Raw genomic sequence first — 25,610 nt, forward strand, 5'->3', positions numbered from 1 at the left:
AGTTAATAGCTTTCTCACTTAGTGACTATTTCTCCTTTTAAAATTTACTATCAGTCTAGAATACAAGAGCAGAGATGTACTGCCCAAGGCTGTAAAAGGTTCTGGTCAGACTGCATTTGGAATATTGTGAGCAGTTTGGGACCCTGTATCTAAGGAATGATGTGCTGACATTGGAGGGGTCCAGAGGAGGTTTATGAGATTGATCCCAGGGATGAAGGACCATATAAGGAGCGGTTGTGGACTCTGGCTCTGTACTCTTTGGAGTTGAGAAGGATGAGGGGTGATCTGATTGAAGCTTACAGAATACTGAAAGGCTTGGATAGAGTGGGCGTGGAGAAGATATTTCCACTGGTTGAATAGACTAGAACCTGAGGGCACAGCCTCAGAGTGAAGAGATGACCCTTTAGAACTGAGATGAGAAGGAATTGCTTCTGCTAGAGGGTGGTGATTCTGTGGGACTCATAGCCGCAGAAGACTGTGGCGGCCAAATCGTTGAATGTATTGAAGACAGAGATAGATCTTGATCAGGATGGGGAACATAAGTTACGGGGAGAAGACAAGAGAATGGAGTTCAGAAATATGAACATCATGGTTGAGTGCAGACTAGACCCTTGATGGGCCAAGTGGCCAAATTGTGCTTCTGTACCTTATGGTGCTATAGCAATCACAATACTTGTTATTCATGCATGTGGATTTCAATCGTTGATTACTTGTGCAATGAGAAATATAGAAAATAGGAGCTGGAGTAGGCCATTTGGCCCTTCAAGCCAGCTGTGCCATTCTGTATGATCATGGTTTATCATCGAACTCTGATCCAACTTTCTCCCGATACCCTTTGATCTCTTTGGCCCTAAGAATGACTGTGTGGAGTTTGCACATTCTCCCCGTGTCTGCGTGGGTTTCCTCCGGGTGCTCCGGTTTCCTCCCACAGTCCAAAGATGTGCAGGCCAGGTGAATTGGCCATGCTAAATTGCCCGTAGTGTTAGGTAAGGGGTAGATGTAGGGGTATGGGTGGGTTGCACTTCGGTGGGGCAGTGTGGACTTGTTGTGCTGAAGGGCCTGTTTCCACACTGTAAGTAATCTAATCTAAACTATATCTATCTACTTTTTGAAAACATGAAATGTTTTGGCATCAGCTGTTCTCTGTGGCAGAGAATTCCACAAGATATGTTTTGACAAAGCTTTTCTCCTTGCATTCATCAGGGCATTTTGCAAGAATACAAATACAAGGGCGGGTCTTTTGTGGCACAGTGGCAAAAGGTACGGGTTCAAGTTCCACATACTGCAGGGGTTTTCACATCTGAATTGGTTGCTTCAAAATATTTACTAATAATGGGAAAGTCATCCTGCACAAGAAGATAATACTATTTGGTTGGCAAATGAACTCTGATATGCAACACCTCTATCAATCATTATACTCTCAAACAGTTTAAATTTTTTTTTCCTTTGAATTGATATTTTGCAAAATTTCCTGATGAGTGCAAGATGAAAAGCTTCGATAACATGTTCTTTATTTCAGCAGCATTCAGTTCTGTACCACTAAGCATCCACTTCACCCTAATATACCTTAAAGGAAAAGCAGAGATGCTGTCTTTTCCTCGGGTAACCATTGGAATGAATGTATTTCAGGTGAAAACATCAGGCTCGACAGTAAAATGATGGCAACAAATAGGGAAAGTTATGTTAGTATGTTTTTGGCTTGACATATCAATAATTGTGGAATAAAGGAAGTCAAACCAATAATGAACATCTCTAACAAACAAGAATGCAACATTCTATGTTTCAATAAAGTCACCTCTCATTCTTCCAAATACCCAATGAGTATAGATAGAACCTCTCCTTGTAAGATAATCCCTCCATACCCAGGATCAATTTTTGAACTTCCTCCAATGCCAGTACATCTTGCTTAAGACCAGGGGACCAAACTTGTGAATAATTCTGTTGTGGTCTAACTAATGCGTTAGGAGAAAGTGAGGACTGCAGATGCCAGAGATCAGAGTTGAGAGTGTGTTGCTGGAAAAGCACAGCAGGTCAGGCAGCATCCGAGGAGCAGAAGAATCGATGGTTCACATCGATTCTTCTGCTCCTTGGATGCTGCCTGACCTGTGTTTTTCTAGTAACACACTCTCGACATTAACTAATGCCTTGTACAGTTTTACCAACACTTGGTATTTTTATACTCTGGTGAGATAGCAAAGGGAGGGGGTCTGGATGAATAACAGAAAGATGGGGTCTGGAAGTGAGAAAGATCTGGGGAACAAGACCGTGGTTCATAGTTTGTGAAGGAGTCATCCTGAAAGATAAATGGGAACTGGATGGAGGCCAGTTCCACAGTGCTTCTCTGGCAGACAGTAAGTTAAACCTGGCGACAGTGGTTTGGCACCGAATTTTGCTTGTTTCTGGAGAGACTGAATCTGTCCTTCACTCTTGTGGAGAAAGGCCACTGTGAATTAAATATATTTTGCTGCTATCAAAGCTTTATATCAATGCCAAAGGCCCATGAGCACATTTCACCTCCACCAGCCTGGTATTACAATTCTACAATCTCTCCATTGAAGCACAGGCTGTTTCTTAAATGCATCCAGTATCAATAACTTTTACAGTGCAGGATGAGGCCATTCATCCCATCCTGCCATATGGAAGAGCTATCAATTAGTCTCACTCTCCTGCTTATTCATTGTAACCTTGCAAACTTTCCTAGCCACAATCTCTGAAAACCCTGATATCAGCTATCAATCACCCACTTTCAGCACAATCCTTGTGCCTTTCTGCCTTGCATTCTTCTGAGCTTGTGCAAACATTCCTGTTGGTTTATCTGTTCTATCCCATCAAGTGCATTTCCAAGCAGTGTACATGTTGGATTCAGCCATGTTAACTTTCTTTTGCTCTATCTTTGGCCCTGAAGGTTATCTTATCACTTTCCTGTTCATAGGAATCAGAGAACATAAGAACAGACCATTCCGCCCCTCAAACCTGCACCACCATTCTAGATCACAACTAATCAATACCATATTACCATGCTAGTCCCAAATCCCTGGACATCATTTGTAACTAGATGTCTTTCTCTGTCTTCAAATTAATGACTGGACTTCCATAGCCTTCTGGAGTAGGGAATTCAAAAGATTCACTCCTCTTTGAAGAAATTCCTCCTCATCTTGGTCCTAAATGGCTTGCTCTTTGGTTGAGACTGTGCCCTATGGTTCTAGACCCTATAGACAGGGAAACTGTCTTTCTGCATTGACTCTGTCTATCACTTTCAGAATTTTGTAAATGTCCATGAGATAGTGGTCAGTCCTACTATCCCAGGAATCTCTGTTGCATGTCTCTATGACAAGTATATTCTTCCTTAGGCAAGGGGACAGGAACTGCATAAAACACTGCAGTCTCACTAGACTTCTAAGTAGTTGAATCAAGACTTCTTTGCTCTTGTACTTAACTCTTGTTGCTCTGCAGACTAACATAATGTCTGCCTTTCAAATTGCTTGTTGCACCTACATGTTACTTTCAGTGACTTATGATTAAGGACACCCAGCTTCCTTTAGATACAAACACTTTTCCAATCTCTCACCATTCAACAAATGTTCTCTATCTCCTCCTACCAATGTGGATAACCTCACACTTAACCACACTATTTCATCTGCCATAGTCTCACAGCCTGTCAAAATCCCCCAAGCCCTCTTTACATTCTGCTCACAATTCATTCCCACCATCTACAAATTTGAAATTATTATGTCCAAATCATTAAAATAGATTGTGAACTTCTGGGGTGTAAGTATTGATCTTTGTAGTATCTCACTGGTCACATCCTGCTAACTTAAGAATGACTACTTCTACTTTCTGCGCTCTGCCTGTTAACCAATCCTCGGTCCTTGCTTGTATACTATCCCCAATTCCAAGCACTCGAATTTTGATTGCTAATCTCTTTTTGTAGGATTTTGCTAAAAACCTTCTAAAAATCCAAATAGCACCATATCCAATTATTCCCCTTTATCGGACTCTGCTAGTGACATCATTAAAAAAAAATTAAGTTTGTCAAACAAGGTTTCCCCTCATAAGTCTACGTTGACTCTGCCCAATCAGACAATTATTTTCTAAATATCCAGGAGTCATGTCCTGTTCTCAGCATGGCATATTTCTCTTGTCAGCTATGACTCTTGTGTAGCTCTCCCTTGATCCTGAGTCAGGACGTTATGGGTTCAAGACCTATTTCAAAGATTTCAACAGTCTATAAGCTGACTAGGATAGGAATAGGGCCAGTCAAAGACAGAAGTGGGCAGTTGAATGTGGACCTTGTGGAGATCGGAGAGGTGCTAAACGAACATTTCTCATCCGTTTTCACTCAGGAAGAGGAGAATATTGTAGAGGAGAAGAATGAGGTATGAGATATTAGGTTAGAAAGGATCGAGGTTAGTTACGAACAGGTATTACCAATTCTAGAAGGAGAGAAAGTACACAAGCCCCCGGGTCGGATGGGATTTATCTACGGATTCTCTGGGAAGCTAGGGAGGAGATAGCAGAGCGTTTGGCTTCGATATTTGAGTCACCATTGTCTACAGGTTTAGTACCAGACGATTGGAGGTTGCAAAGTTGTGCCTTTGTTCAAGAAGGGCTTATGCCCGAAACGTCGATTCTCCTGCTCCTTGGATGCTGCCTGACCTGCTGCGCTTTTCCAGCAACACATTTTTCAACCCTTGTTTAAGAAGGGCAGTAGAGATGACCCAGGTAATTGTAGACCAGTGAGCCTTACTTCTATTGTAGGAAAGGTTTTGGAAAGGATTATAACAGCAATTTGATTTCAGATAGTCAACATGGTTTCGTCAAGGGCAGGTCGTGTCTCACAAACCTCATTGAGTTTTTTGAGAAGGTGACCAAGCATGTAGATGAGGGTAGGGCAGTTGACGTGGTATACATGGACTTCAGTAAAGCCTTTGATAAGGTTCCACATGGTAGGCTGTTGGAAAAAATGCAGAGGCATGGGATTGAGGGTGATTTAGCAGTTTGAATTAGAAACTGGCTTTCTGAAAGAAGGCAGTGAGTGGTGGTTGATGGAAAATATTCAGTTTTGGGACCACTGCTGTTTGTCATTTTTATAAATGACTTAGACGCAGGCATAGGTGGATGGATTAGTAAATTTGCAGATGACACTAAAGTCGGTGGAGTAGTGGACAGGCTTGAAGAATGTTACAGGTTGCAGGGGGACTTGGATAAATTGCAGAATTGGGCTGAGAGGTGGCAAATGGAGTTCAATGCAGCTAAATGTGAGGTGATACACTTTGGGAAGAATAACAGGAAGGCAGAGTACTGGGTCAATGGAAAGATTCTTGGTAGTGTAGATGTGCAGAGGGATCTTGGAGTCCATGTACATAGATGCCTGAAAGTTGCCAGGTTGATAGTGCTGTTAGGAGGCATATGGTGTGTTAGGTTTCATTTGTAGAGGGATTGAGTTCTGGAGCCGCAATATTATGCTGCAATTATACAAAATGCTAGTGCGGCCACACTTGAAATATTGTGTACAGTTCTGGTCGCCATATTTCGGGAAGGATGTGGAAGTATTGGAAAAGGTGCAGAAGAGATTTACCAGAATGTTGCCTGGTCTGGAGGGAAGGTCTTATGAGGAAAGGCTGAGAGACTTGGGTCTGTTCTCATTGGAAAGAAGAAAGCTAAAAGGTGATTTGATAGAGACATACAAGATGATCAGAGGATTAGATAGGGTAGACAGTGAAAGTCTTTTTCCTACGATGATGACGTCAGCTTGTACAAGGGGGCATAACTACAGATTAACGGGTGATAGATTTAAGACAGATGTCAGAGGCAGGTTCTTTACTCAGAGAGTGGTAAGGGCATGGAATGCCCTACCTGCCAATGTAATTAACTCAGCCACATTAGGGAGATTTAAACAATCCTTGGATAAGTACATGGATGATGATGGGATAATGTAGGGGGACAAGCTGAGAATAGTTCACAGGTCAGGACAACATTGAGGGCCGAAGGGCCTGTTCTGCACTTTATTGTTCTATGTTCTATACTGCCAAGTGTAATTGAATGAATTATTAAGTCAAGTACCTATCTGCCCTTTTGGATAGGTGGAAGATAAAAATCTTATGTTACTATTTCAAAGAAGAGCAAAGGAGTTAACTCTGGTGTCCTAAACAAATATGTATTAACATCCCTAATACTCGATCATGATTGCTTTGCTGTTTGGGAACTTTCTGCGCACAATTTGGCTGCTGTATTCCCTATGTTACAAAATTAGCTGCACTTCAAAAAGCTCTTCATTGGCTTCGGGATATCCTGAGGATGTGAAAGATGTTGTAGAAATTAAATTCTTTCTGCCTAGAATTTCCCAGTGGAGCACAGAGCCAAGGGTCTCGCAATGACCTTGAGCACTGGGTGCAGTGTGTATGCTCAGGAAATGATATCCTGCAGCAAAGATTTCTCTACAGCGCCTTCCAAATCCACAAGCCCCACCAGCTGGATGGATGACAGCAGCAGGTACATATGAAACCATCACTTTCAAGTTATGTCCCTTCCTGATTTGGAAATGCATCACCGTTCCTTTACTGTCACTGCTTCAAAATCCTGGAGCTCCTTTCTGTCTTTTATTCCAAAGTCAGAAGCAATTGAAGAAGTTGACTCCACAACACTTTCTCAAGGGTAACAAAAGATGAGCAATTTCTGAAAACCGAAAGAACTGCATATGCTGTAAATCAGAAACAAAAATAGAAACTGCTGGAGAAGTTCAGTAGGTCTGGCAGTATCTGGAGAGAAATCAGAGCTAACGTTTCAGGTCAACTGACCCTTCTTCAGAACTGGGCAATTTATGCTAGCTCCTTGGAATGAATTGTAGACAATGTTCCTAATGCCCAAAGTGACAGTGATCCTCGACTCGCTGCATCAATCAAGAATTTATTCCCAGTTCAATAAATGAGCATCTCTAGCCATTAGTTTCATTGATGTTGCATTTCATTTCACAGCCGTCAGGTTTCTGCCTGATCCAAAAATGGACAAAGGATGGAAATGAATCTGAGGTTCTGGTGTTTGAATAGAGTCATACAGCACGGAAACAAACCCTTCAGCCCATCCAGTCCGTTCCAACCAGGTTCCCTACCTAAACTAGTTCCACTTGCCTGCATTTAGCCCATATCTCTAAAAACCTTTCATTTTCAACATTGCTACTGTATCTGCATGCTTATTTCCTCTGGCAGATCATTCCATACACGAACCACTCCCTGTGTAAAAAATATTGCCCCTCATGTCCTTTTTAAATCTTTCTCCTTGCACCTTAAAAATATGCCCCCTGGTTTTGAACTCCCCCACCTTAGGGAAATTCACCTTATCTATGCCCCTAATGATTTTATAACCCTTTGTAAAGTCACCCCTCAACCTTCGATACTCCAGTGAAAAACATCCTATCCTATCCAGCCTATTTTTATAACTCAAACCCTCCATTCCCAGGAACATCTGGTAAATATTTTCTGAACCCTCTTCAGTTTAACAATAGAGTGACCAGAACTGGACACAGTACTGCAGAAGAGGTCTCATCAACATCCTGTATAACTTCAACCTCCCAACTCCTATACTCAATGAAGGCAAGCGTGCTAAACACCTTTTTAGCTACCTGTGATGCAAATTTCAAAGAATTATGTGCCTGAGCCTTTAGATATTGAATGGATAGACTGTAACACAGCCCAAATCTGTACTTTATGAAATTTATAAATAGTATTTCAATGATTGAGAATTTAATGAACTCAGTCAGATAGCATTTGATCCACAGACAAAATGCAAGGTGCAAATTCTGTAAATTTAGGAGACCTGGATTTTTCAATCAGTTATAATCAAAGGTAAAGTCACCACAGTCCCATTCTCCATTAGCGGTGGTGGTTTAACCTGAGGGTTACCGTACCTCAGGGAAGGAGGAAGATTGAGAAGGAGAGTTCTTCATGGTGATTTCAACTGGTGCAGGAATTGAACGTATGCTGTTGGCATCAATCTATATTTCTGATCAGCCACCTATATTTCTGATCCTTTTAATAAGAACACATGCAAATAAAAACCGAAAGAACTGTAAATGCTGGAAATCAGAAACAAAAACAGATGTTGCTGGAAAAGCTCAGCAGGTGTGGCAGCAACTGTGGAGAGAAATCAGAGTTAATGTTTTAGGTTCAGTGACCCTCATAATTGTGCAATCTCTTATTACCTTATGTCAGTGATTGCCTATAATTAAATTATGAACTTTAATTACTTATTTTATTGATATTTTCCTCACTAACATGTTCAGCAATATTTAATCTCTGGAGCAGATGAGACTTGAACCTAGGCCACATGGATCTGAGATAGGGACACTACCGTAAGCACCTTTATTACGTGTTTTATTTGAACTATCATCAAAGTTAGGCAAATATTGCCATGGTGAGTGTAACTATGATCTCAGCAGTTATGCATAGCAATATGGCAGTGGAGTAGGGCTCCTGAGCCATAGCTTGTGTGCTCCGACTGCTTTTATTTCTTATTTTCCTACTTTTTTCTTTATTTTTGTTAGTTATTTTTAGTTATTTTTCTCTCTCTCTACTCGCCTTCTGGAGGGAGCTCGGATGGTAGCAGCTGGGGACCCAGAGCCGGGACTTTGCCAGTCAACCATGAAGTGGTTGTTGTGCCTGGGCAGAACTCTGGCAGTTGGTGGAATTGTTCAAGCAGCTGGGGGGGCCTGGAGCAGCACTCTGGTGGCCAGTGACAAGACGGCAGCGCGGAGACGCAGGGATGGAGAGATCGAACCCATCATAGGAAGGAAAGCCCAGTGTGGAGTCACTGCAGGCCCAAGGCTGAAGAAGGCCTACAATTTGGATCTTTTTATTTCTTATTTACTACTGTAACATTGAACTTTTAATGTTTCTTTATTTTTCGACTCTTCACCTAAAATTTTGTATCTGAGTACCTTACACCTAAGATGGTGCCATGAATGGTGACATTGTAAACTTTTGTATCCCTTTACTTGACTACACCTGACAATAAAGTCTAATTGTAATTCTAATAAATCAATCATCCATTCACCCATTTGTCCATCCTTTAATTCCTCCACCTGTTCATTAAACCAGCAGGCAAAGCTGAACTGTCTAGTCCTTGGTAGTATAGTGGTTAGTATGCCTGCCTGTTATGTGGGAGACCAGGATTCAATTCCCTGCTAAGGAGGTGGTTATATTTAATAGTCAAAATCTTTTCCCTGGGATCGGGGAGTCCAGAATTAGAGGGCATAGGTTTAGGGTGAGAGGGGAAAGATATAAAAGAGACCTACAAGGCAACTTTTTCACACAGAGGGTGGTACGTGTATGGAATGAGCTGCCAGAGGAAGTGGTTGAGGCTGGTACAATTGCAACATTTAAGAGGCATTTGGATGGGTATATGAATAGGAAGGGTTTGGAGGGATATGGGTCTGGGTGCTGGCAGGTGGGACTAGATTTGGTTGGGATATCTGGTCGGCATGGACGGGTTGGACCGAAGGGTCTGTTTCCATGCTGTACATCTCTATGACTCTCTCACTAAGCATTAACCCACAGAAAGACCTTAGGCCTTGTTGCTGATGGTGTCATTAATTCCTTCATTAAGGAAAGAAAGACAATGGAAAGTTAGCTCTTGGAATTTATGTATAGAGGTCTACAGAGTAAGGAATCTAGAAGGTTGATGATTGACTTTGAGTTGGGTTGGCTTCCAAAGTGAATTGAATATTAAACTAAGTATTAGAAAGGACACTAGATTTCCCTCAGCTGGAGTATTTCTCAAAGAGTTCTGGAAGGACATGAAGGCATTGGAAAAAGTACAGAATAGACAGGTCCCAGGGATGAGGAATTTCAGTGAAGGTAGATTGGAAAAACGGGTCTGTTCTTGGAGAAGAGCAAGCTGAGAGAAAATCTGATTGAAGTGTTAAAAATCATAACCTGCCTGGACAGCGATAACAGATGGAAAATGTTCCTGCTCATGAAAGCATTGAGGATGAGAAGGCACAGGTTTAAAGTAATTAGTAAAACAAGTTAAAGTGAAATGAGGAAAATCTTTTTAACATGGTGAGTAGTTGGGGTCTGAAATGCACTGCCTAAGTCAGCGATGGAGACAGGTTCAGACCAAAGGCAATTTGATGGTCATTTGAAAACATAATGTGCAGAAAATGTGAGATTGTCAGTCTCTCAATCAGAAAGCTAACTCAAACACAATGGACTTTATGACCTCCTTCTGCACTATCAGAATTTTGTGGTTCTGTGACGTTTAAAAATTCTCTCATGGGACATAGATGTCACTCACTGGGCCAGCATTTATTGCCCATCCCTAGTTGCCCCTTGAGAAGGTGGGGGTGAGCTGCCTTCTTGAACCACTGCATGTGCTGTAGGTAGACCTACAATGCCATTAGGGAGGGGATTCCAGGAAACAAACCTACTCTCACTTTTGTTCAAAGGCTCAGGCATATCATCGTAAGTTCCAAATTGGAAGAAGCAGAAACAGAATTTAACAATGAGGCAAAGGCAGAGAGTTCCTGCAGGTTTGCTTTTTGTCACTGTGGCATTTCCTGTCTTTGCTGAGTGCTGCATTGATGGAGGTGCATGGTATCCCTCACACAACATTAGTGGAACTTGTAATGCGTAATTCGTGGGAAGCAATGTTTGAGCATCATATTAAACTGCTGCTGTTCATAGCCCAACAATAGGCCATTAAATCCCTCACAGGAAAAGAGATCAGATATCACCCTCATTAATAATGCAAGGAGACGACTTCAAGAGAAATTACAGAAATCAATGGCACCTTAGGCTAATGGAACTGATGCAGGGAGAGGAGGGAGGCCCAGGTTTAAGTCCCATGCACTCTGTGCTGAGTTAACAGATCTCAGCAGGCAGGATAGTGCAGCAGTTAGTGGGTGAGCAATAAAGAGGCCTGGATGAATAATTCAGAAGAACGTAAATTCAGATACCGTCATGGCATTTTGAGCATTGGCTCTCGTTTTAAAGAAAATCTGGAAGATTCTGGGATGGTGAAAGCCCAACTGGTTAATTAATATAACAGTCACTTACACCTTCAATGTAATATCCCAATATGCTTCACAGTGGCATTTGGAAACAAAATGTGGCACTGAATCATATAAAGAGTTATTGAGTCAGGTGTCCGATAGCTCAGTCAGAGAACCCTGTTTTAAAGAGCACCTTAAAGGAGTAGAGTGAGGAGAGGTATTAAATGGTAAAGTGTTTAAAATCAGACAGGATCAAGAGACCAAAATTTGAGCAGCAAAGATATCTCAGAGGGTTGTAAGGCTGGAGGAGATTACAGGGTTAGAGAAGTTTATAAAATGAAGGTGAGTACTTTAAGAATAAGATGGTGCTTTACTTGGAGCCAGTTGTGGGTCAGTGAGTGAGTGAGGTGTTAGGGGAACAAGATTCAATATGAGTTAAAACACAGGCGTCAGAACTTTGGCCAAAGCCTCACGGTCAATTGTCCAGTTACCACTGCTCCACCACCTCCCCAACTGTCTGGAGTCACACATGTGCCAGACCAGGTAAGGATGGCAGATTTCCTTCCCTTCCCTAAAAGGCACTATTGAACCAGATGGGTTTTCATAACAATGGTTACATATTTTTATTCATTCATGGGATGAAGGTGTCACTAACTAGGCAAGCATTTATTGCCCATACCTCGAGGGCAGTTCAGTGTCAACCACATTGCTGTGGGTCTGGAGTCATACATAAGCCAGACCAGACAGTTTCCTTTCCTAAAGGGACCAGATTTTTTTTTTCCCAACTGTCAACAATGGTTTCACATTCATCATCAGACTCTTAATTCCATTTTTTTGTTGTTGAATTAAAATTCTACCATCTGCTGCGGCAGGTTTTGAACCTGGGTGCCCAGAACATTAACCGGGTCTCTGGAATAATGATACAGCAATTATGTCACTAGGCCATCACCTCTGAATTAGGGGAATTATTATAACTTTACAACAGCTCTTTATTGAACTAAATTTAACTATGTGCCATAATAGGATTCGAACCCCTGTCCCCAAAGCATTAACCTGAGTTGCTGAATTACTCATCCAGAGGAACAGCATCACCTCCCTCTACTTTATATATCTCTGAGACTGCCTCACATTCCATCCACTAGGGACAGTTGGGATAGACAACACATGCCTGACACACCAGCAACATCCACAGTCGAAAGGAATTAATATATTAAACAAAATAATTATTGACACTGCTGTGCCAATCAATGAGTTGGAGGTGGAGTGGGATTCCCAGCAATTTATCTTCCAGCACACAGAATTTAGGTACTTAGCAATACTAAACAATAGTCTGGGGGTGTATTCCCTAGAGCATTGGAGGCTGAGGTGTGACCTTATAGAGTTTTATAAAATCATGAGGATAGGGTAAGTCTTTTCCCTGGGGAGGAGGAGTCTAGAGCTAGAGAGTATAGGTTTAGGGTGAGAGGGGAAAGATTTAAAAGGGACCTAGGGGGCAACTTATTCACACACACCAGAGAGTGGTGTGTGTATGGAATGAGCTGCCAGAGGAACTGATGGAGGCTGGTTCAATTACAACATTTAAAACATTATACACCAGGTACATTGATGACATTTTCTTCCTCTGGACCCATAGTGAGGAGTCACTGATAAAACTACACAGTAACATCCCACCACCCAACTCACCATGGACTACTCTCGACTGTCTGTCTCATTCTTGGACACATGCGTCTCCATCAAGGACGGACACCTCAGCACCACACTCTACCGCAAACCCACAGACAATCTCACAATGCTACACTTCTCCAGCTTCCACCCAAAACATATTAAAACAGCCATTCCCTATGGACAAGCCCTACACATACACCAGATCTGTTCAGATGAGGAGGAACGTGACGGACACCTGGAAGGACTCAAGGATGCCCTCACAAGAACGGGGTATGATGCTCAACTCATCGACCGCCTGTTCCGACGTGCCACAGCAAGGAACCGTAATGACCTCCTCAGGAGACAGACACGAGCTGCAACCGACAGGGTACCCTTCGTTGTTCAGTACTTCCCAGGGGCTGAAAAATTATGCCATGTTCTTCGTGACCTGCAACACATTATCAATGAGGATGAGCCCCTCACCAAGACCTTCCCCACACCTCCACTACTTGCCTTTAAACAGCTGCCAAACCTCAAACAGATCATTGTTCGTAGCAAACTGCCCGGCTCTCAGGACAACTCCATACAGCCCTGTCACGGTGGACACTGCAAGACATGTCAGATTGAGGACATAGATACCACTATTACGCGTGGGAACACCTCCCACCTTATACATGGCAGGTACTCATGTGACTCAGCCAACGTTGTCTATCTTATACGTTGCAGGCAAGGATGCCCTGAGGCATGGTACGTTGGGGAAACCGAGCAAAGGCTACGACAACGGATGAATGGGCACCGCTCAATAATCAACAGACAGGAGGGTTCCCTCCCAGTTGGGGAACACTTCAGTGGTCCAGGACATTCGACCTCGGACCTTCGGATGACCATCCTCCAAGGTGGACTTCGGGACAGGCAGCAGAGGAAAGTGGCCGAGCAGAGTCTGATAGCTAAGTTCGGTACCCATAGGGAGGGCCTCAATCGGGACCTTGGGTTCATGTCACATTACAGGGGACCACCATTGCACTACACACACACACACAGATATTCCTACACACACGGACACAGGTACACACAGACACGCACACAGACACCCGCACACACCCCCCTTATAGACACACACACTCCCACACATGCACCCCCTCACAGACTTAAGACACTCTGCACTCACTACACATACACACACACACACTTTCTCACACTCACAACCCCCATCCCAGACAGACACACACACACAGACAGACAAAGATCCACATGCACATATATATTTTGTGTGGTGAATTTGAACTTGCAGAGTTACATTGCACTTTGCTCAAAAACTGCATACATTCATGTAGAACTCCGAGCTCAAAAACTGCATGAATTTATGTAAAACTCTGTTATCTCACTTTTTAGATTAGAATTAATCTAAACATCAGGTCATAGACAGAGAACACAGGGGGCTAACACCTTCAACACATTGTCTAGCTATCACCATTGTTAACAGCTAACCCGAGAATGCAACTTTTAAAAAAAAGGGTTTTGTGATTTACACATGAAAGAAGTGAAACTATCACTGTATTCTAATAGATGAAAGGCTTAACAGACAATAAATTCTTCAATGTATAATTTCAGTTACATCACACTGCAAATTTTTGCTATAAATTTTGTGTTACGATCGAGCCCTCCACTATCACCTGATGAAGGAGCGTCGCTCCGAAAGCTAGTGTGCTTCCAATTAAACCTGTTGGATTATAACCTGGTGTTGTGTGATTTTTAACATTTAAAAGACATCTGGATGGGTATGTGAATAGGAAGTCTTTAGAGGGATATGGGCCAAGTGCTGGCAAATGGGACGAGATTAGGTTAGGATATCTGGTCGGCATGGATATGTCAGATCGAAGGGTCTGTTTCCATGCTGTGTGACTCTGTGACAAATAAGATAATTCTGAGCACAATTTGCACACCCACTGCTGATTGTGGCCAAAGCAGCAGAGTTTAATTTTGTATATTAAGACACATTTGGCTCTGTATGGGTGATGGTGACCCTGGAATTCAAACTAAGCGAGGGTAATTGTATTTATTTCGAGTGTCAGAGCAGATTGCAAAGCTTCAACTGAAACAGGAGGCTGCAAAATAAGAAAAAAACAAACTGTCCACCCCCACCCCCACCCAGCTTCTGCCGGGGAGTGGAGGAGCTACGAGGAATCTGACCTACTTTATGAAATGATGAAAGCTTCAGACTGTGAGTCTAATGCGATCTGGACATCTTTAAGAACAGCCCTGGTGCTGATAATGAAAGGCCAGAAGTGAGTTATGGGGAACTATATTATAGTATATGGTGCAGGTACAAGATAATGAGGATGTGCTGTTGTGGCTGGGGGTTAGGGGTGAGAGAGGGTGATGTTAGTGGCTTGTTTTCCTGGCCATGGGAAGTGCCCAAGTTTGTGCAGCGTAGCCTCAGAGGCAATACAGGAAGGTTAAATCCTTGTCCTTGTTAATTTTTCTCTGAGCTAGCTGATAGAACCAAAGGCACTATGAGGACACAGCGAGTTATTATGTTATGAGCTGAAATGCACTGTCTGAAAAGATGCAAGCAGGTGCCTTATTAACTTTCAAAAGAGAAATATTCTAATGGGAGAAAATTCACAGGATTTTCGGGAAGAGTTGGTGGAGGACATCGAATCAGAATAGCTGCACTGGGCAGTCAGTGGTGTCAGGAAGCACAGAAGGGCTTCAGTTATGATCTACAAGCCTATGTTTCTGACCTAGAAGTACGCCCCTGCATGAGTTAACACAATGTCAGGAGAGGGGGGTGAGAAGTGCAGAGAGAAAAAATAAGGAATAGAAAAGAAATGAAGACTGTAAATATATCTCAGTGAATTAGAGACAGCAAGTTAACAGCCTGGCACCCTGCTCTTGCACAAGAACTGCCAGTTGGTGTCATTAATATTCAGTTGAAACCTGAGACCTATTCAAACAGAGTGCTCATTCAATCACCCTAGCAGGACATTCTGAACGCTGTATCATAAAAACAAGCCGTTATTTCATTTTAGATGTTTTGAGGTCACATGGTTTGGGGAGGGTGGGGGGGGGAGCGTAGAGCAGCAGCTTGAGCAGAGTGGACCCTCCCTCCTGTTTGTTACTTTCTTGAACAAAGGTGCTAACTCCCCCCTGACGGACAGCTCCCCATCCCCCCATGATCCTTCCTGCCATGCATAGAAACCAATTGAAGGGGCTGAATCACTTCGTGTGAAACCGTTTCTGCAGTTGTCTGAATTTCCACCAATGCATCAGTAAATGATCATTGTTTACTTACAGAAGCCGAGGCAGTGATTAGCAGTGGGCTGCTTGACCGGGTAAGGCATCATGATCAACTGCAATTTTGTCCTCATGTGACATTCACACCAATGTGGCAGGTATCATTGGTGGAGTGGGAACTTTGACAGGTTGTTTAATGCTGCTCATAGGGGATCAGCTATATTGCCAGAGTTGGGGGGTTTGAGCTCTAGGAAGAAGCTGGATAGGCTGCGGCTGTTTTCCCCAGAGCATTGGAGGCAGAGGTGTGACCCTATGGAGGTTTGTAAAATCATGTGGAGCATGGATAGGGTGAACAGCGAACAGCCAAGGTCTTTTTCCCAGAGTTGGGCATAGGTTTAAGATGAGATTTAAAGAAGACCTGAGGGATGACTTTTTCAACAGAGGGTGGCGTGTGTTTGGAATGAGTTGCCAGATGAACTGGAGGAGGCTGGTACAATTACCACATGTAAAAGACATCTGGATGGGTACACGAATAGGAAGGGTTTAGAGGGATATGGGCCAAATGCAGGTGATTGGGACAAATTCAGTTTAGTTGGCACGGATGAGTTGGACCGAAGGGTGTGTTTCCGTGCTGTATAATTCTATGACTCTACCAAGGCTGAGTTCATCAGATGGATTTAATCTGAACCCTCCTAGGATCTTTGGCAAATTTGGCAGGAGCTTGTGTGTGAGTGTGGAGAGGAATGTGTCAGAATGCTACTCCCCACGGCAGCTGTCACAATTCAATCCTTGCTCAAATTCATAAACATACTCTCATTTACTGACAAGTGGTGAGAAACCACAAGCTCAAACTGAAGCTGTTTAACGAAGGGCTTTTGCCCGAAACGTCGATTTCGCTGCTGGTTGGATGCTGCCTGAACTGCTGTGCTCTTCCAGCACCACTAATCCAGTATGAAGCTGTTTAACACCTCACAAACCCAGAAGAGGTGGAAAGCAGTGCACTTTGCATTCTCACATGTGCCATCTCTCTTAACTGGACATTCCAAAGACAGGAACAGGAGAAATCTAGTCAACTCCTGTTCCTGCGACATACCCCACCTTGATTCACTCCCCCAGGTTTGCCCTACCATCAGGCATGTCCACTGGGTTCTTCAAAGCCCATTAACCCACTTCCCCTTCCTCGACAAAAATCTACTGATCTCGTTCACGAAGTTTCCAATTAACCTAAAACATCTACAGCCTTTTTTAAGTCCATAGGTTGTGGACATGGCAGACTGGGCCAGCATTTATTGCCCGTCTCTAATTTCCCTGGAGACAATAGACAATAGACAATAGGTGCAGGAGTAGGCCATTCAGCCCTTCGAGCCTGCACCGCCATTCAATATGATCATGGCTGATCATTCCCAATCAGTATCCTGTTCCAGCCTTATCTCCATAACCCTTGACTCCACTATCTTTAAGAGCTCTATCCAACTCTTTCTTAAATGAATCCAGAGACTGGGCCTCCACTGCCCTCTGGGGCAGAGCATTCCACACAGCCACCACTCTCTGGGTGAAGTAGTTTCTCCTCATCTCTGTCCTAAATGGTCTACCCCGTATTTTTAAGTTGTGTCCTCTGGTTCGGCACTCCCCCATTAGCGGAAATATGTTTCCTCCTGCCAGAGTGTCCAATCCTTTCATAATCCTATACGTTTCAATCAGATCCCCTCTCAGTCTTCTAAACTCAAGGGTATACAAGCCCAGTCGCTTCAGTCTTTCCGTGTAAGGCAATCCTGCCATTCCAGGAATTGACCTCGTGAACCTACGCTGCACTCCCTCAGTTAAGACAGTTAAGAGTCAACAACATTGCTGTTAGTTTTCAGTCATGCCCAGGCCAGAACCTGTAATGATAGCAGATTTCCTCCCCTAAAGCCCATCCAATGGGTTTTTAAATGACAGTGGTTTAATGGTCAGTACTAGATGAGCTTTTTTTTTTAATTCAAATTTCACCACCTACCATTATCCTGAGGTTCTGGACTACGGGTTAAATAACACTATAACAAAGCCACCATCCCTGGTTTACTGCTAGACTAACTTGCTACTTTTCAGATTCCTGTTCCAGAGCTCACCCCCTGAGTGGCATAGATCTAATTTTAAGATTACATCTCTTTGTTCTGGAATTTCTCCAACAAGGGATTGACCTTTGATTGACACAACATCCTCCAACACTGCAGAAACTCAGGCCACTCAGCCCCTAAGCACATTGCACCATTTCCCGGACTCTAGCTTCTTGGACATGCTTCCTACCCTTCCTTCCAGGCCATGCTTTGAGCTGTCTGTTTCCCATCCTCTACAATTTCTTTCATCCATTTCTTCAAATCCTTTCTTAAAATCCACCTCTTTGATGAACACTTTAGTCCTCCCTCATCACCTGTCCTTTGGTTAATATTTAATGTTGATTGTCCCTCTGCGAAGGACGTTGGGAAGGATTTGTTTCAGTGGAGGTTGCTATGTAAATGCAAATGAATGGTGTAACTTTGACCTGGTACCGCATAACGACCTGTGGACAACAGGAACCAGGTTCATGCCTGGATGTGATGCTCCATGTGATTGAATGGCTAATCCACACTCGATGTATAGATTCTCACATGTAAAGGGGTTGCACTGGCAGACTTTTCCTTGCAGGTTGTTGCTCTCGGAGCTGCAATCCTCTGACTTTCCATTGCTGCCTACTTCCCCCTCTTCTCCATCATCAGTCGCCTCACATGTCCATTCCAGCAATAGGAACAAATGTAGGCCATTCAGCTCCTCAAGTCTGTTCCACCATTCAGTGAGGTCATGGCTGGCCTAACATCAAACACCTTCTTTGGCAGGTCCTGGTGTCCCCCACAGGCCAATCACAAACCAAACTGACCCTCCACCTCTTGTTTGAATGATGATTGACAGTGAGTGTAAATCCTATTTCTTCCTAGGCTGGAACACTTTTAATACATATAAATAGTAAAGCATCTCCATAACTCTCACAATTTCTTCAAACATTTCAACCATACTTTACTTAGATGTGTCCTGGAAATTAATAGTGGAAGTCCTGGAAATGCCAGGGCAATCCTGGAGATTTGGCAGCACCAAATATGTGATAGAGTTTTGATAGGAAGGCACTGAAGAAACAAGTAAAAGCAGAAATTCCTGGAGAAACTCGTGGTTGTTATGGGGGACTTTAACTTCCCAGATATTGACTGGGAAAGCTATAGCTCGAGTTCGTTAGATGGGTCGATGTTTGTCCAATGTGTGCAGGAGTGTTTCCTGACACAATATGTAGACAGGCCAACAAGAGGTGAGGCTATTCTGGATTTGGTTCTAGGTAATGAACCAGGCCAGGTGTTAGACTTGGAGGTAGGTGAGCACTTCGGGGGCAGTGACCACAACTCGGTGACTTTTACTCTAGTGATGGAGAGGGATAAGTGTGCACTGCAGGGCAACAGTTATAGCTGGGGGCAGGGAAATTATGATGCGGTGAGGCATGACTTAGGATGCGTGGATTGGAAAAATAAGCTTCAAGGGAAGGACACAAATGATATGTGGAGATTGTTCAAGGAACAGCTAATGGGTGTCCTTGATAAGTATGTACTAGTTAGGCAGGGAGTAAAGGGTCTTGTGAGGGAGCCGTGGTTTAATAAGGAATTGGAATCCCTTGTGAAAGGGAAGAGGGCGGCCTATGTAAAGATGAGGCGTGAAGGTTCAGTTGGGGCGATTGAGAGTTATAAGGTAGCCAGGAAGGATCTAAAGAGAGAGCTTAGAGCAGCGAGAAGGGGACATGAAAAGTCCTTGGTTGGTAGGATTAGGGAAAATCCAAAGGCTTTCTATAGGTATGTCAGGAATAAAAGGATGACTAGGATAGGTATCGGTCCAGTCAAGGATAGTAGTGGGAAGTTGTGCGTGGAGGCGGAGGAGATTGGTGAGACACTAAATCAATACTTTTCGTCAGTATTCACTCAGGAACAGGACACTGTTGCTGATGTGAATATTGAGTCACAAGTGATTAGAATGGATGGCCTTGAGGTACGTAGGGAAGAGGTCTGGGGAATACTGGAAAGGGTGAAAATAGATAAGTCCCCTGGGCCTGATGGCATTTATCCTAGGATCCTCTGGGAAGCTAGGGAGGAGATAGCGGAGCCATTGGCCTTGATTTTTATGTCGTCATTGTCTACAGGAATAGTGCCAGAAGACTGGAGGATAGCGAATGTGGTGCCCTTGTTCAAGAAGGGGAGCAGGGACAGCCCTAGTAACTATAGGCCAGTGAGTCTCACTTCTGTTGTGGGCAAAGTCTTAGAGAGAATTGTAAGGGATAGGATTTATGAACATCTGGATAGGAATAATGTGATCAAGGATAGTCAGCATGGTTTTGTGAAGGGCAGGTCGTGCCTCACAAACCTTATTTAGTTCTTTGAGAAGGTGACCAAGGAAGTGGACGAGGGTAAAGCAGTAGATGTGGTGTATATGGATTTTAGCAAGGCGTTCGATAAGGTACCCCATGGCAGGCTAATGCAAAAACTACGGAGGTATGGCATTGAGGGTGCATTAGAGGTTTGGATTAGGAATTGGCTGGCTGGAAGGAGACAGAGGGTAGTAGTTGATGGTATAGGTTCATCTTGGAGTGCAGTTACTAGCGGTGTTCCACAAGGATCTGTTTTGGGACCATTGCTGTTTGTCATTTTTATAAATGACCTGGAGGAGGGGCTTGAAGGCTGGGTGAGCAAGTTTGCGGATGACATGAAAGTCGGTGGAGTTGTGGACAGCGAAGAAGAATGTGGCAGGTTACAGCGGGATATAGATAAGTTGCAGAGCTGGGCAGAAAGGTGGCAAATGGAATTCAATGTCACTAAGTGTGAAGTCATTCACTTTGGTAGGAGTAACAAGAAGATGGATTACTGGGCTAATGGTAGGCTACTTGGCAGTGTGGATGAGCAGAGGGATCTTGGTGTCCATGTACACAGATCTTTGAAAGTTGCCACCCAGGTAAATAGTGCTGTGAAGAAGGCATATGGTGTACTGGGCTTTATTGATAGAGGAATTGAGTTCCGGAGTCCTGAGGTCATGTTGCAGTTGTATAAGACTCTGGTGTGGCCGCATCTGGAGTATTGTGTGCAGTTTTGGTCGCCATACTATAGGAAGGATGTGGAGGCATTGGAACGAGTGCAGAGGAGGTTTACCAGGATGTTGCCTGGCATGGTAGGAAGATCGTATGAGGAAAGGCTGAGGTACTTGGGGCTTTTTTCATTGGAGAAAAGAAGGTTTAGGGGAGATTTGATAGAGGTGTACAAGATGATTAGGTGTTTAGACAGGGTTGACAGTGAGAACCTTTTTCCGCTAATGAAGTCAGCTGTTACTAGGGGACACAGCTTTAAATTAAGGGCTGGTAGGTATAGGACAGATGTTAGGGGTAGATTTTTTACTCAGCGGGTTGTGAGTTCATGGAATACCCTGCCAGTAGCAGTGGTGGACTTTATGGTCATTTAAGCGGGCATTAGACAAGCATATGGAGGTTATCGGGCTAGTGTAGGTTAGGTAGGCTTCGGTTGGCGCAACATCGAGGGCCGAAGGGCCTGTACAGCGCTGTATTTTTCTATGTTCTATGTTCTATGTTTCTATGTTCTATGTTCTATGTAGGTCTGGCGGCATCTGAGGAAGGGACTTGATGGGTTTCTCCAGCAATTTCTGTTTGTGTGTTTCACATCTCCAGCATCTGGAGTCCTTTGTTTTGTTTTAATTTCATTAGAAATTGTTTTTTTATTTGCCAGACCTGATTTGATCTGATTTATTATTGTTACATGTACTTAGGTACAGTGAAAAGTTTTGTTTTGCGTGCAGATCATATCATACAAAGTGCACAACGATGACAGATCAGAGTGAGAAATACAACATTACAATTGCAAAGAGGGTGCACAGAAAGCAAGACCAATGTTAGATTTGGAATTTGAGAGGCCCTTTCAGAAGTCTGAGAACAGCGGGGAAGAAACTGTTCCTGAACCTGCTGAGTTTCTCCAGCACTTTCTGTTTTCGTGTGTTTCAGATCTCCACCATCCCCAGCCCTTTGTTTTATTTCAACCTTATTGGAATTTGGCATCTATTTGCCCAAGCTGCTAAGCTTCTCCTGCAATTTTTGCTTCTGTTCGTTTCAGTCCTCCAGGCCTTTGTTTTAAATTTAAAAATCACACAATACCAGATTATAGTTGAACAGGTTTTATTTGTATTTCCAAGTAAACCTGCTGGACCTGGTGTGGTGTGATTTTTTAATTCTGTGCATCCAAGTCCAACACTAGCATCTCCACATCATGGCATTGTTTTAAATGACCACGGCCATGAGCCTTGATTTTAATTTGACTTTGCCACACGAGGGGAAGCAGTCGAAAGGAGCTTAGGGGCTGAGTGGCCTGAGTTTCTGCAGTGTTGGAGGATGTTGTGTCAATCAAAAAATAGACGAGGAATTAGAATGAAGCTTAAATGAATCAAATAAGGGAAAGTTGAAGGGACTGCTTTGTCTGGGGGCAGGAGGAGAAGGCGGAACTATTGTTGATGGCCCTGGTTTCCTGGAGGAGGAGGGAGGATGGGTGAGCACTTCCTGGGGATGGGGCGGATTGAAGATGGAGGACCAGGAGATGTACCTGAAAGTGAAGAAAGGTGAGAGTTTCCTCACAGAACCCGCTCAAACTGTAAAACACTCAGCGAGGGGGAGTCAGTCAGACCCCCCCCCCCACCCCCGGGGGGCGAGGGGAAAGGACGAGAAAGAATCGGCTGCGGACAGCGGACATTGCATTCGCATAGCGCTTGGCGCGTCCCCGGGAAGTGTTCCTCCTCACTTTAATTATATTTTAAAAAGGGTCATTTACAGCCGGAGCAGGATCCGAGACGTTTGGGATATGGGGCAGGTGGGGGAACTGCACACTCCCCCCCCCCCCCCACCCCACCAAAAAACCCTCTCTTTCCCCCCCCATCCCCCAACACTCTTTCCCCCCCATCCCCCAACACTCTTCTCCCCCAACCCCCCAACACAATTCCCCCCACCCCCAACACTCTTCTCCCCCCCCATCCCCCAACACTCTTCTCCCCCCCCATCCCCCAACACTCTTTTCCCCCCCCCATCCCCCAACACTCTTTTCCCCCCATCCCCCAACACTCTTTCCCCCCCATCCCCCAACACTCTTTCCCCCCCATCCCACAACACTCTTTCCCCCCCAACCCCCCAACACAATTCCCCCCCAACCCCCCAACACAATTCCCCCCATCCCCCAACACTCTTCTCCCCCCCCATCCCCCAACACTCTTTTCCCCCCATCCCCCAACACTCTTCTCCCCCCCCATCCCCCAACTCTTCTCCCCCCCATCCCCCAACACTCTTCTCCCCCCCACCCCCAACACTCTTCTCCCCCCCCATCCCCCAACACTCTTCTCCCCCCCCATCCCCCAACACTCTTCTCCCCCCCCATCCCCCAACACTCTTCTCCCCCCCCATCCCCCAACACTCTTTTCCCCCCCATCCCCCAACACTCTTTCCCCCCCATCCCCCAACACTCTTTCCCCCCCAACCCCCCAACACAATTCCCCCCATCCCCCAACACTCTTTTCCCCCCCATCCCCCAACACTCTTTTCCCCCCATCCCCCAACACTCTTCTCCCCCCCCATCCCCCAACTCTTCTCCCCCCCATCCCCAACACTCTTCTCCCCCCCCCATCCCCCAACACTCTTTCCCCCCCTCCATCCCCCAACACTCTTTTCCCCCCATCCCCCAACACTCTTTTCCCCCCATCCCCCAACACTCTTCTCCCCCCCCATCCCCCAACACTCTTCTCCCCCCCCATCCCCCAACACTCTTCTCCCCCCCATCCCCCAACACTCTTCTCCCCCCCCATCCCCCAACACTCTTCTCCCCCCACATCCCCCAACACTCTTCTCCCCCCCCATCCCCCAACACTCTTTCCCCACCATCCCCCAACACTCTTCTCCCCCCACCCCCCATCCCCCAACACTCTTTCCCCCCCATCCCCCAACACTCTTTCCCCACCATCCCCCAACACTCTTTCCCGCCCACCCCCAACACTCTTTCCCCCCCATCCCCCAACACTCTTTCCCCCCCATCCCCCAACACTCTTTCCCCCCCATCCCCCAACACTCTTTCCCCCCCATCCCCCAACACTCTTTCCCCCCCATCCCCCAACACTCTTTCCCCACCATCCCCCAACACTCTTTCCCCACCATCCCCCAACACTCTTTCCCCCCAACACTCTTTCCCCCCCAACAGTCTTCCTCCCCCCCCACCCCTAACACTCTTTCCCCCCCCACCCCCAACACTCTTTCCCCCCCCCACCCTCAACACTCTTTCCCCCCCCACCCCCAACACTCTTTCCCCCCCATCCCCCAACACTCTTTTCCCCCCATCCCCCAACACTCTTTTCCCCCCCCCATCCCCCAACTCTTCTCCCCCCCATCCCCCAACTCTTCTCCCCCCCATCCCCCAACACTCTTCTCCCCCCCCATCCCCCAACACTCTTCTCCCCCCCCATCCCCCAACACTCTTCTCCCCCCCCATCCCCCAACACTCTTTTCCCCCCCCATCCCCCAACACTCTTCTCCCCCCCATCCCCCAACACTCTTCTCCCCCCCATCCCCCAACACTCTTTTTTTCCCCCATCCCCCAACACTCTTTCCCCCCCATCCCCCAACACTCTTTCCCCCCCAACCCCCCAACACAATTCCCCCCATCCCCCAACACTCTTCTCCCCCCCCATCCCCCAACACTCTTTTCCCCCCATCCCCCAACACTCTTCTCCCCCCCCATCCCCCAACACTCTTCTCCCCCCCATCCCCCAACACTCTTCTCCCCCCCCATCCCCCAACACTCTTTCCCCCCCCCCATCCCCCAACACTCTTTTCCCCCCATCCCCCAACACTCTTTTCCCCCCATCCCCCAACACTCTTTCCCCCCCATCCCCCAACACTCTTTCCCCACCATCCCCCAACACTCTTCTCCCCCCCCATCCCCCAACACTCTTTTCCCCCCATCCCCCAACACTCTTCTCCCCCCCATCCCCCAACACTCTTCTCCCCCCCCATCCCCAACACTCTTTTCCCCCCATCCCCAACACTCTTTCCCCACCATCCCCCAACACTCTTCTCCCCCCCCATCCCCCAACACTCTTTCCCCCCCATCCCCCAACACTCTTCTCCCCCCCCATCCCCCAACACTCTTTCCCCACCATCCCCCAACACTCTTCTCCCCCCCCCCATCCCCCAACACTCTTTCCCCCCCATCCCCCAACACTCTTTCCCCCCCATCCCCCAACACTCTTTCCCCCCCATCCCCCAACACTCTTTCCCCCCCATCCCCCAACACTCTTTCCCGCCCACCCCCAACACTCTTTCCCCCCCATCCCCCAACACTCTTTCCCCCCCATCCCCCAACACTCTTTCCCCCCCATCCCCCAACACTCTTTCCCCCCATCCCCCAACACTCTTCCCCCCCATTCCCCAACAATCTTTCCCCCCATTCCCCAACAATCTTTCCCCCCATTCCCCAACAATCTTCCCCCCCATCCCCCAACAATCATTCCCCCATCCCCCAACAATCTTTCCACCTCATCCCCAACACACTTCCCCCCCCATTCCCCAACACACTTCCCCCCCCCCACCCCAACACACTTTCCCCCCACCCCCCCCAACAAATTTCCCCTTTCCCCCCACACCTCCCAACACACTTCCCCCACCCCC

The 25,610-nt window shown here is 45.7% G+C and overlaps 1 protein-coding gene across 3 annotated transcripts in view; it reads left to right on the plus strand.

Annotated features, from left to right (window-relative positions):
- Nucleotides 1-15,807: 15,807 nt before the first annotated feature.
- The window catches only part of borcs8 (BLOC-1 related complex subunit 8), a 44,575-nt gene continuing 34,772 nt past the window's right edge, over nt 15,808-25,610 (plus strand). For 2 of the 3 annotated variants that reach the window (XM_072594345.1, XM_072594343.1), the window contains exon 1: nt 22,452-22,525. In XM_072594345.1, coding sequence (XP_072450446.1) covers nt 22,489-22,525 — 37 coding nt within the window. In that variant the 5' untranslated portion in view covers nt 22,452-22,488. Of the gene's footprint in view, nt 15,967-22,451; nt 22,526-25,610 lie in introns of those variants that run through there. The other variant, XM_072594344.1, reaches the window with a different exon arrangement.

This window comes from Chiloscyllium punctatum, chromosome 24 (assembly GCF_047496795.1).
Source record: "Chiloscyllium punctatum isolate Juve2018m chromosome 24, sChiPun1.3, whole genome shotgun sequence".
Classification (NCBI taxonomy): domain Eukaryota; kingdom Metazoa; phylum Chordata; class Chondrichthyes; order Orectolobiformes; family Hemiscylliidae; genus Chiloscyllium; species Chiloscyllium punctatum.